General features: G+C 43.7%; 1 protein-coding gene across 1 annotated transcript in view; it reads left to right on the forward strand.

The window, feature by feature from the left end:
- Positions 1-274: 274 nt before the first annotated feature.
- The window catches only part of LOC311007603 (MAM domain-containing glycosylphosphatidylinositol anchor protein 2), a gene marked incomplete at its 3' end in the record, with an annotated part of 194251 nt that continues 182274 nt past the window's right edge, over positions 275-12251 (forward strand). Inside the window, exon 1 of the mRNA XM_084000852.1 lies at positions 275-373. Within this exon, the coding sequence (XP_083856978.1) occupies positions 301-373 (73 nt within the window). The 5' untranslated portion in view covers positions 275-300. The remainder of the gene's footprint in view (positions 374-12251) is intronic.

Raw genomic sequence — 12251 nt, forward strand, 5'->3', positions numbered from 1 at the left:
TCTTCTTTTTTTTTTTTTGGTGTGTGACTTCATGGCAGTGGACATCAAACCCAAACCCACCCCTACCTGAGTCCGTTTGCCCCCCTCCCTCCCTCCTTCCCTCCCTTCCTTCCTTCCTTCCTTCCTCCCTGCGCCCACAAATACCTTTACAGTAGCTCCTATACGACCGAGACTTTAATCAATTCGACGTGTGGATCGGAGCGGCGCCGCTGTCTATGCGCCTCAGTTAGTCCACCTCCCCGGGAGACCGAGGACTTCTTGCCATTGAAGAGCTGGATATGCAGAGATTAACGTGAAGGGATGGATCTAATTATCTGTGTTTTGGGGCTGCTGGCGCTGGTCGTGGAGGGCATCCGTTGCCAAGGAGTGTATGGTGAGTGTGTGCAGTTTGCTTCTCTCCTCCAAACCAAATGTGATCATGACCTTGTAAAACACCAGCCGCTTATAAATCAGCACTTATTCCTTGTTTTTCTTTTTAAATAAATCGCAGGATCCTGTGATTAAAAGAAAGGATGGGATGGGGGGGGGGGGGGGGGATCCTCAAGTGTGACAAGGCTGACAGACCAGGTCTGAATGTCATGTCTGAGTGAGAGGCTCCAAATGTTCTGAGAAAAGCCTGAGGTTATACAGCAAACCGCGCGTGTAGCCAATCATGCACAGCCCCCCCTTTTCTCATCCAATCCATCACTCAGGATGGTCGGAGAGGAGGCTAAATTTAGTAAAGGTACATTCATAGATAATTACACTTGAACCTGGTGGATGTGTCTGGAAGCCTGCAGCCCCCACCAGACCTGCTCACCTACATCTAATTTGTTAATCATCATCATAAAATGTCGGCATGGCACTTGCCTTATACATTAGGCCACATGTCTTTTTTTTTTTCTTTTTTTTTCTTTTGAATGTCACCACAAGCACAGTATAGTCCGCTCAGCAGTGACATTTAGTATGCACAGTCATGAGTGATGGTGATGTGGTTGATCTACCCTCTTCCCTATGTCTGTCTGAATCTTCCTCAGTCTCTCCCTCCCACACACACACACACACACACACACATACACACACACTCATTTCTCTCTCTTACCCTGTATGCTTGTGCAACCAGTGGTACAGATGATGTCTCATATGAGTCGTCATCCTCCCAGCAGCAGCAGCAGCAGCAGTGGCGGCGGCGGCCGTGGCGGCAGCAGCAGCAGTAACACTGTGAGGAAATAATGATTCATGTGCACTAACATTGGGGACGGGGGAGGAAACCTTGAAGCGTCACAGCCCCATGACCTGCCGCCAGTGACAGCGGCTCTCTGACCGACCGAAGCGGAGGCTGGGGCTGGGAGAACGCCAGGTCAAGTTGAGATGTGGGATGGTTGGTGTGTTTCTGAGCCTGTTGCCGAGCACTAAAAAGATCTTTGTCGCTAAGGTGCGAGCCCGCCCGCCTGTGTGTGTATATTATAATATATATAAATGTGTATGTGTGCAGAGATGATGTAGCAATAAAAAGGTACTGTGAGCATGACAGGAACAACCATGGTGCTGCACCTGACCAATGATGCACCATTTTTTTGATCTATCCCTTCGCTTTGCTGTGCGGGGAGGAGGTGAATAAGATTGTAAATCACAGCACACGTCAGGGCAGCTGGGACTGCTCATGTATGTGCACAATTATTCATATCGCCGCATCTCCCCCCAGCCCCCCTTGCTCTGACACCTGTTGCATTTCAGACATTTCACATTGAAACGTATAGAAATGAGTCAGCTACACTTCAGATCTCTCTGCACTCATCAGGCGTGTGTGAGGTTTGTACGTAGGTAGGTTGCTGTTGGTGGGACTTAGTGGATCCCTCCATGTTACGCTGTTAAGCCTGAGGACATAGTCTCTCATCAAACATTGATGTCTTAAGGAATCACTGCCTTTGCTTGATTCAATATCTGTATCTGTAAAGAAAAAAATCGGTCTCTGCAAGATATACATATTAATATATATATGCAGTTATATGTGCGAGGGAGACAGCCGTGACGTTACCCATCAGAGCTGATCACATGAATGTCAGATCAAAGCCTCGCTCGGACTCTCGGTGTGAGCAGGATGTCCACGCTGCAGCGCCAGCCTGCAGACCAAGATGCAAGCTCATTAGGAGGAATCATATCCCATGATTTCCAATGTGGTTGTTGCCATAGTGGTGTGTGTGTGTGTGTGTGGACTGGTAGGCTTAAAGCAGCAGTGGCAGCAGAAGGGACAGGGAGATGTAACAGATGGAAGTGTTTGAGTATTTAACTCTGTGTGTTTGTGCATAATGTGTGTGTGTGTGTGGGGATGAATGTTTGTTGTGCAGCTTTAAAACTCCCCAGTGTATTGTCACCCCATTTCTTTCCATCACTGTTGTGATTCACCCATAAATGTGCTTCAGTAGGGATTTGCTACTGCTGTATATTTTGGCCCAGTAGCAGGAGACGGGGACTAACAGGTGTAGGTGGATGGATACAGTGCAGAGATGTTTATAGGATTAAACTTATATCCATTTACGCTGTTGGTAAATTCCTTCATAATACCTTGCTGTATGTGTGAAGCATAGTGCAGACAGGTGGTGTGAATGAAAATGGCAAGGTTCAAAAGTCAACATTTATTATTGATGGTGGCAAAACATTAGCATGCGCTGTGTGTCCTTTCCCATTGTATTCACTGATGGTTTTGACACATGAAAGGGGAGCGGGTGTGTGTGTGTGTGTCAGGGAATGGAGTAGTGTGCACCACAACATGAAAAGCAGTGAGTGTTTGACTGAGTAAAACGAAGGCTGTGATTGGATAACATGGTAGTGCTGCTGGTGGTAGTTTCACTATAGCAGTGGTTCCCAACCTTTTTTGGCTCGTGACCCCATTTTGACATCACAAATTTCTGGCAATCACGTGATTGTGGCCGTCAACCAAGATGCACCAGCTTAGATATTTTTATATTTTATATATAGCTGCATTTTATTTGAACTCGATTTATATTCGAGAATGAAGTGAAAGTGAAAGTATAAAACACAGTTGTTTAAGATTGTGTGTGGTATTTTTAATCATAACTTTAAAATGAATAATAATTAGTTAAAAAAGAAATATCAGTGATTTTTTAAATCAATTTCAGGCGACCCCATTTGAATTCAAGGCGACCCCAAGGTTGAAAATCACTGCACTACAGGGTTTATGGAGGCCACTGCACTAGCATACACTAGTTTAGAAACTACAGTGTCACATTGTGGGTGATGGTCCTACAGTATTCTTTCCAGTACGAACCATCCACAACTACCACATCCCATCATCTCCTCCTTCTGCATTCAAAGCCAACAGCAGATGAATGAGGCGGTTTGCGAAAATGAGACTTTCGTGATTATTTTTTTATCGCCGAGCATCAGTATACGTCATGGCTGCTGACTAAATGGTGGAATCATAATGTGCTAATGAAGAAATCACATACTAGTGTGTTAAGTGGTGCTGCCAGGGTCATTAAAGAGGATTGATGAAGGTTAGTCATCGCTCCATGACTCCAGGCCACAGGAGTGAAAAAGAGAGACACCACTAAAGTACAACATCTGCTGCACTCCCTCTCCTTCCCTCTCTCTCATCCTCCCCATCTCTTCCTCTGTTTTCCTTTCTTTCCTGAGAGTGTATCCTCTTGCTATCCACACACACACACACATCCTTCCCCATGAGACTGCTCTATTATCTCAACCTGTGCTCATCCCCGTGTTGCCTGACAGAGCTCCAGCAGCCCAGAAGCTGCTCCTCCATCAACAGCCAATGGAGAAGTCCCATGATGACACACACCCACAAACCTGCTAATCATCCTCAAGTGGCATTTCTTCTGTAATGTGGCTGACAGCTAATCTGCTCTCAATGATAATATCAAATGGCTACAATGGAACATGACTCGTATGATAGCATGGAAATGCTTTTCTGCTTGTTACTTTATCTGGAGATGTACCGCCTTCAGTATGTTCTCTTTGCATCAAAGTCAGTCGGAGACAACCTCCATGGGATGTGCAGATGTTCCTGATCTCGTTTTGTGTTATGCTGCTGAAGAGAGAAAGTTCCTACTGCTTTTTCTCCCAGCCCACTTCTCTCACTCTCTCTCTCTCTCTGTCTCTGTCTGTCTGTCTCTTTCTCCCTCTCGTTTGCATTGAAGTCCAAGCAATTGCTTGGGTTTCTTTTCATGAGCCCCGGTTCAGACGCTTTGGCTTCTAAGCTATGCAAATTCATTCTGCCAGTGAAACTAAAGCCGTCTTTGTTGGTTCTCAGAGGCCTCCTCCACAGAGTCCTTCATCATTCCCTTGGATCGGGACCCTCACATTTCCCACCGTAATGAGACCACGGATAACTCTATCTCTTCTCCTCCCTCCCACTCTCAGCCCCTATCTCCCTGCCTGTCTGTCTCCTCCGCCTGTCTGTCTGTCCCTCTCTCCGTCCCCCCCCGGAGAACAGCCAGTGGACGTCTACAGTGTATGTGCTTCAATCACAGGGAAATGAGGATATACAGCTGGGTAGAAGTAATTCATTGCAGTGGAACAGTGTGCGGTGTACGCTGGGGATTACTACGTACCCCTGGGTGGGGCTTCAGATAGCACCAATTTAATCATACCGAATGTCAGTTCTCTTTGGACCGAGTCCTCTGAGACCGGCACTGAATATACACTGCAGAGACAATGTTTGAACTTAGACTCTGCAGCGCTCCCGCTGTGCTCAGTATTCACTGGATAATCTTTGACAATTTTCCTTTAATACTCCAATACAATGCGATTAAGGTGAAACAGCTGCTTCTTCTGCTGCATATTCTCCAGGCTCAAATTAAAGGGGTATTCCACCAATATGTTCCTAAAGCCATCAGACCTGTGAGAGACAGTTTTTGCCTGGACCACCCACGACCAGCCAGTGTTGGTCCACGGAGAGAGTCTGTGACTGAGTGAGTGATGGAGTTGCACCATTGGTCGGCAGAGTGTTGGGCTTTTTCCATTGGCTGTTGCTCTTTCAAATTGATTTGGTGTGAACATTGTCTGAGACAAATAGTTTCTAACTATGATCTTTCCCCAAATAAAGATTGGGGTCTTTATTTACTGGATGGCAGGAGGTCCCTGGTCTTTATTAGAAGAAGGACTTATAGTATAGTATAGTATAGAATAGTTCACCCAAAATTCAAATTGCACTCATTATCTACTCACCCTCATGTCGTCCAAATCTCGCGCGATTTGCGCTGGCGTCAATGTGATTAGCATTTCGGGGCTTCAGTACAAGACGGGCATTATATACAAGCACTATGGAGGTATTTGGATGTTTTTTGGTGTGTCTTTTTGTTACGAAGACAGTTAGTATCCATTTGCAACCGTTATATTGACATGCACTGCTACGCCAAGACCCCCTGTGACTAAGAGAAGCCACGGATAACTCTGAAACTTCTACCAGCCCTTAGTCGACATGAGGGTGAGTAGATAATGAGAAATTTCAATTTTGAGTGAACTATTCCTTTAATTTCCAAATCCCTACAGAGTTGGTCATGAGTCATGTCTGTGTTTTAGCACAAAGCCTCATTTTGATCTGCTTCCATTTGCTCTGCTTCTGCCTTGTGTGCTAACACCAACTCAACACTTCCTGAAATTGTTCCAAATTAAAAGCCTTCTAGCATGGCAGTGGATAGAAACCCTAATTTGTGGTTACTAACGGCTCACCGGTGGCCAGTCAGATGACAGTCTATAGTGTAAACAGCAATAAAATCAGAAATGGACTCGCACTCTCTGTGCTTCTGCTCCTGTGATAACAGCCCATTTATTTTAATGTTAGTAGCCTGTTGCACTGGTGCATTTTGAGATTATGCACTGTTCAGCCATATCTCTGGTTTATACGTCTTGCTGATTGAAAAATGGTCCAAATTTAAACAATAGAGGTTAATAAAAAGTGGTCCAAGCTCTGAAAACTTGATACTTTCCCAATGACATCTCTTTGAAATGATCAAAATGGTTCTGTCAGACTCCTGTAGGATCTCCAGAGCCACAGGCTGAGTCCTGCTCCTCCTATGTGTAAAAATCAATGAGGCGTCCCTTTAATTTTATTTCTGTGACTTGGTGCTTCGCCGTGAAGCCAGGGGGTCACATTTTCCATGTTTTTTTTTTTTTTGTGAGGTGTGTGGCAGGGTGGCACTCTCCACTGGAAGGGTGCCACTCTGGGATTTGCCCTCTCTCTGCCCCCTTTAGCTATTTTGAAAGATGCAGCTGTGTATAGTCTGGCAGTAGGCAGAATGGAAAGTAGAGCTGTAAGCTTTAGAGTTGTTCAGGAAAAAGGATTTTAACAATGTTGTCAACTACCACAATGTCCCCTGCATTTAAAAAAAAAAAGCAATTTTCCTCCCTCTTTGTTATGCATTGTTTTTTCCTTTTTCTTATTTAGGTTCTGGTGAAAACTGCATCCAGTTTCAAATATGAGCACATCATAGTTTTTGAGCTACCCTAACAAAACACAAAAAGACAAGGATGTGCTTAAAAACCATGATACAAAACAAACCAGAGAAAAAACACATTGTATTGTATTAAATAAATGATTACATTCAAACTACTGGGATATATGTTGCATAGTCACCTCCATCCTCACACCAACTGTGCAGAGTGAGTGTCCTCAGGAGTTTAGAAGTTGAGTAAAGTCTTGTTATTTATTACAGTCGGTTTAGCATTGCGGTCGTTCCTTGCGCTGTCCACCTCAGCTGCCAAAGTACACTGAAGTGGTGGTGACGCCAAGTCAAATCCAATCATGGTAACCTCCTCAACTTTCACTCCTCTCCACAGTTTTAGTATCTCTCCACATTTACTAAACTGATTTGCATTTGTGCCAATATCTGAAGTGCTTTTAATGCATTTAGGAGAGGAAAACTGCCTTTCAATAACGGTGTTCAAAAATTCTGTGTAATGTTTTAAAATCACGTCTCTCAATCTGCCATTGCCTTCAGATATAATCAGTAGACTAAAATTTTAACCAAATGTTTCAAAGAAAAGGGATTTCATGAATTGCTGAAAGCAAAAACAGAAGATATATTTCAGTATGGATATTCACAGAGTGCGGTATTTTTCCTGCTGATTTGCATTCAAAACTTTAAAAAAAGAAAGTATAATGTAGCTTTGGCTACTTTGCACACACCATGAACAGCTGTAATACTTTCCTCCTTCTGCTGTGAGGATTTGGATGAGTTCAGGAACACAATTTACCTCCGGATCATTCAAGGCCAAATCCCCACCGCGGACCAAAGAAGCTTATTGTAACCTGGCTGGCTGCTTCAACTGTTAAGCCCACATCCCCAAACCCTGAGCTACTTGTCCTGCTCTGTACAGTGCTGAGGACAGAAAGCTGCTGCTAATGATCTTGTAGTCATTCATTCATTAAGTCCTGTTCTGGTGCATGACAAGACCAGCCTTGTGCCCTGGTTTAGTTTGAATCAAAAGTAATTCTGTACTTTTAATGAAGTCTAGTATGGTCTCTGACCTGCAGTGAAGGCCTGCACTGAACCAGATCTCATACTTTTCCCTTCCTCTACTGACATTCTAATGAAGTGACAATTTATCACGTGGATCATTAAAAACAAGATATAAATCCAAAATGTCAACCTTGGTAAAGCTAATGTTATGTTGTGTAGCAGCAATGATTTTATCTTTCCTCATGTCGACAGACACACGGCCCGTAGCCAATGAGATAAAGTTACAGTATCTTGGTTTGGAAAGCCAAACAGGTCGTTAGTGCAGCTGCAGCTGTCACACATGACACATGCAGATCCCCGGGATAAAACTCCCATCGGCTTCCGATGTGCTTCACTTTCCATTGGGAAATTGGAAAAGTTCTGAAAGGATGTTTTGGCCTGTTAACTTGGTTTGATGAACACAGGTAATTGCAAGTAACTACGAGTGATGGCAGTTCCTGAAAAGAAAGATGAGTTGTTGCTCGGTTACCTTCCTCAGTGAGGATGCAGTCTGTAATTGCTGCTGCTAAAAGGCCTATAGCTTGACCTGGAACTGTAATATCCTGTGGTTGTTTTTGGTTCATGTCCTGGTTACATCAGCAGGAGGATAGTGTTTTTTTTCCTGAGGATGACAGAATATTGGAACATCAAAGTCCGACTATCACAAAATGTTCAACTTAAAAAGATGAAATGTCTGTAACAAGGATGTTACTCTAGGCTCCTGTCGGCCCCCGGGGCTCTTGGTGCTGACCATGTGATTGCAACATGGTTCAACTGGTTTATCTCCAGACACTGCATAGCTTTGCATGTCATAGTCTCTCTCTGTCGTTTCATTTCTGTGCTGTTCTACAAAAAGGAAATGCCATAAAATATATCAAATAATCTCTTATAAAACAAGTGCCCTCTATAGCACTTACATGTGCTAATGGAAAATGTGTCACTGTGCAGAGGCTTTAATTTGCAAGGTAACTGCTAGGTATAGCTGTCAAGTATGTACATGTAATGTAAAGTACTGTATTTCACTGTGGAGTGGAGAGACGTAGAAAGACAAAGTAGCATTACATAGAAATGAATGTACTTTAAAACTATACTTATTGACAGTGAATTGGAGTTATAGTCTTTTAGCTGGGTGTTTTCTTTTATAAATGCATAGAATGTATAACAGAAGTTAATCTCTACTATAGCACCAAAACCAAAGACTTAAATGTTTCTGAGATAAGAATCAGAGGAATTGTGATTAAAACAATAGCACACAAACCTTCCAGGCTTCAGCATGATCCTCTCGTATGAGTCAGAGCTCGGCTCCATGGTTCAGTTTCAGACTTTTTGCACAATTTATAAGCACTGAGTCACAGATAAGACATACATTCATTAAAATGTCATCACATACGCTGCAGGTATTGGTTCATCTCACTCCCTCTTGAATGTGTTTGTTTCTTCCTTCTTCTTTTTTTTTTTTTTTTTAAATACAGCAGATATTCATGCATTGATTATACTGTCATGCCTGTGGTGTGCGTTACTGTTTGGCCATGCTTGTAAATACTGTATACTGTACGTGAAGCGATAAACAAGGCGCGATGCAGCGAGTGCGGCATGCAGCCATACGTGCTGCACACTGATAAGAGCAGACCGAAATCCCTTTAGTCAGGTTTTTAATTTGTGCATAAATAGAAGAAACAGGTGCATTTATGCTTTTAGAGAGGCTGATCCAATGTTCTGTGAAGCTTATGTCCTTTTACCTGCCTTAGCCTGAGGCTAATGTGATGACATGTGAATGAATGCATGAGTTATATGTGCTTTTTAGAAAAAAAAATATGATTCATTAAATGGTAAATGGTTTCTTTATCGTTCATTCATTCATATTGAGCTGGTGTTACATAATCCTTTAATACACACATTTGAATTTGATGAGTCATGCATTAGTCTTGCAGTTAAAAACATCACTTCTATGCCCTCATGAAGAGTTACTTCATATCTTACAGATATTTTTTGGCGTCTATGGTGTGTGTTCCTGCATCTTGAGTTCTATCATTCTCATGATTGGCATCACTTCAAATCACAGAGAATTATACATGCTAGCCAGCTTCAAAGTGACGCAAATGATGAAAGGAGCTCATTGAATATGAATGTCTCCTCCTGTCTTCCTTACGCATTTCACTCAATTGAATTGTCTTGGTTAAGCCAAACTGGCAGGACCTGCATTTACACACAAAGTACAAATCACTCAGCAATCCCAATAGGTAGCTGACAAGAGCAAGAGGGCGTCTCATAGCAGCACTGTAGAGGAAATAAAGAAAAAAAAGAAAAGAAAAAAAGAAGCAAACCAAGAGAGGATTGGTACGTTGTGGCACCCACAAGAGGCTAATGCCAACCTTCAACTATGTCACTTCAGCCCACACAGGCATCCTAAGTGCTGCTCCTGTGAAGTGATGTCTGTTGTCATGGTGACAGTATGTGAGCCTGGCATTGCACGTCCTCTGACTTCCCTGTTTCCTCCCTCCCTCCCTCCTTCGCTCACTCAGTCCTTCCCTCCCTCCCTCCCTCGCTGCCTACCCACTCGCTCATTCTCTCCTTCCGCTCACATGCCAGGAAATCAATCGCTGAAACAAATGTGAAGTGATTGCAGAAACGAAAAGCTCCTCGCAGCAGCCTTACAATTGTGCACGAGAGCAGATGAGATTGGAGGAGTAGGAGTGGGGGTAGAGGAGGGAGGGGGGGTTTAGAAGGTTCAGGTTGGAGGGGGAAGGGGGGAGGAGGGAGGTGGGGGAATGTGATGTGTCTCTTCAAAAATCACCACCATTTAAGTGCTGTGAGGCAACTGCAGGAAGGGGGCCTACTTATCTTTGCTGCAAATAATGCTTAAGCCCCTCTGACAAGCAGGAACAGTGGCAAAGTAAACGTGTTGACGATGACGCCTTGAGTCGTCCTGAGCTTCAGAACGGATGCCAGAACAGAACAGCCAGGCAGGCAGCGAGGCAGCGAGGGAGGGAGGGAGGGAGGGAGGGGGCGCATGGAGACAAGCCTGCATAAACCATACATACCAACAACACCTCCTCACCCCACCCTATAAACACACATCTAACAGTAACAAGCACTTTCTCTTTGGCTTCACCGGCGAAGAGGAGAGTTGACTGTGGCTCTGCGGAGGCGCTGTGAAATTCCGACACAGATGAACGTGCGGTTTGCGAGCGTGGGGGGCAATGTGTGCCCGTTTTTCTGTGTGCGCGGGCGCTTTTTCCCTTCTATCTAGGGCAACACTTTGCTGAGATATTCATTTAGCAGTGCGGTTCGTCTGAGCAGGACTCATCGTGGATGCTGAAGGTGTCTTAAAGTGCCTGCGAAACATGTGATGCAGTCATTACATGTGCTTTTTACACTTATACTTTTACACTTGCTAACCCTCCCAGCCTCTTTGAAGCGATACCCGACCGTTTGCTGAGCCGTTTTTCCTTTTTCCTTTTTTCCTATAGTATTATTTGGCTTTCTGCGTATCCCTCAATAGTCTCTAAAAACCTTATTCTTCTAACAGAAATTCCCAATGTAATAGCTAATCTCTTTAGCGTCATGCTTTCTTCATCTCTCCGCCAGACACAGTATATCCCAGAGGCTTTTATACACCCATGGGGATAACCTCGAGCCATGTACTGTCAGTTAATGGCTTCCTATGGAAAAGCAAGCAGAGTTGTCTTGAGTAGGCAGAGCACTTCTCCACTGAGATTTGGCTCGGCGGAGGAGGAACTCTCAGAGCGTGATTTACTGCAGATGTTGAAGTTCCTGCGAGCTTCTGATTGTCGACCGTCTCCCTTCTTGTCTTTATTTAGGCTGCTGCGGTGAAAAGCTTTGCAGTTCATTTTTTTTTACCAGGAGATGTACTGTAGCCTGTTTATTCTCTGTTGGAGTCCGAATGCATCAGCTGCTGAGAACAATACGTCGATAACAGTCAAATAAGTCCACAATCCAGGGGGGAGAAAAAAATGAAATAAAATACCAAGTTGTTGTTGCCTGTGTTGCCTGATCTCTTCACAGTGTGGTGCATCCTGTTTGGAAATATATGCTCCTGCCTTTAGTTATTACAAATACAGGTGTCGTTTCCTCTGGAGAGCGTCTCCCTCGCCGCATTCAGCTCACGCTTTTTCGCCTCCCGTGAAATTTTCGCTTGATTTGGTTCGTTTTCGTCTGGTTTCAACAGCCATCAACTATTTATAGCCCGCACTCCGTTTTCTGTGAGCCAGTTGAGATATATATATATATATGCATTCTTTGGTGTCCAGACGTTTTTGTATGATAAAGGCAAATCAAATCATCACAATCTCAGATGTACAGTAACAAGAACTTTGCATATGAACCCGAGTCTAGTTATTAATGAATTCCAAATTGCCATATACCGTGTTTTTCCATATAATTTTATTATATGAAAGAAGAAACGTTCCAGTTGGAAATCAGATTCTTTTCCCTAATGAATTTTTTATCACATCGTATCTTTTGATGCATGGAGTTCATGTGTTCAGACCAATTCTGCCAGAGTAAGAGATGCAATCATGTCATATCGTATATAACAGAGGCATTCAACGGAAAAAAAAAATATATATATCACATGCCCATGCACGTGCACATTGGCGGTCCTTTCTGCCTGTCTTTCATGTCAGTTAGATTAGTTTCATCTGAAGATGACTGAAGCCTGAAGGGGGGCCTCCTCAAATGCCACATTCACAGCTCCGGCTGACCTTCTGCCCTTTTTCATCATTTTTACGTCTCCCCATTTCCCTCCATTTCATGTTGCTTGTGCCCTTA

The sequence above is a fragment of the Trachurus trachurus genome (assembly GCF_905171665.1).
Source record: "Trachurus trachurus genome assembly, chromosome: 24".
Taxonomy (NCBI): Eukaryota; Metazoa; Chordata; class Actinopteri; order Carangiformes; family Carangidae; genus Trachurus; species Trachurus trachurus.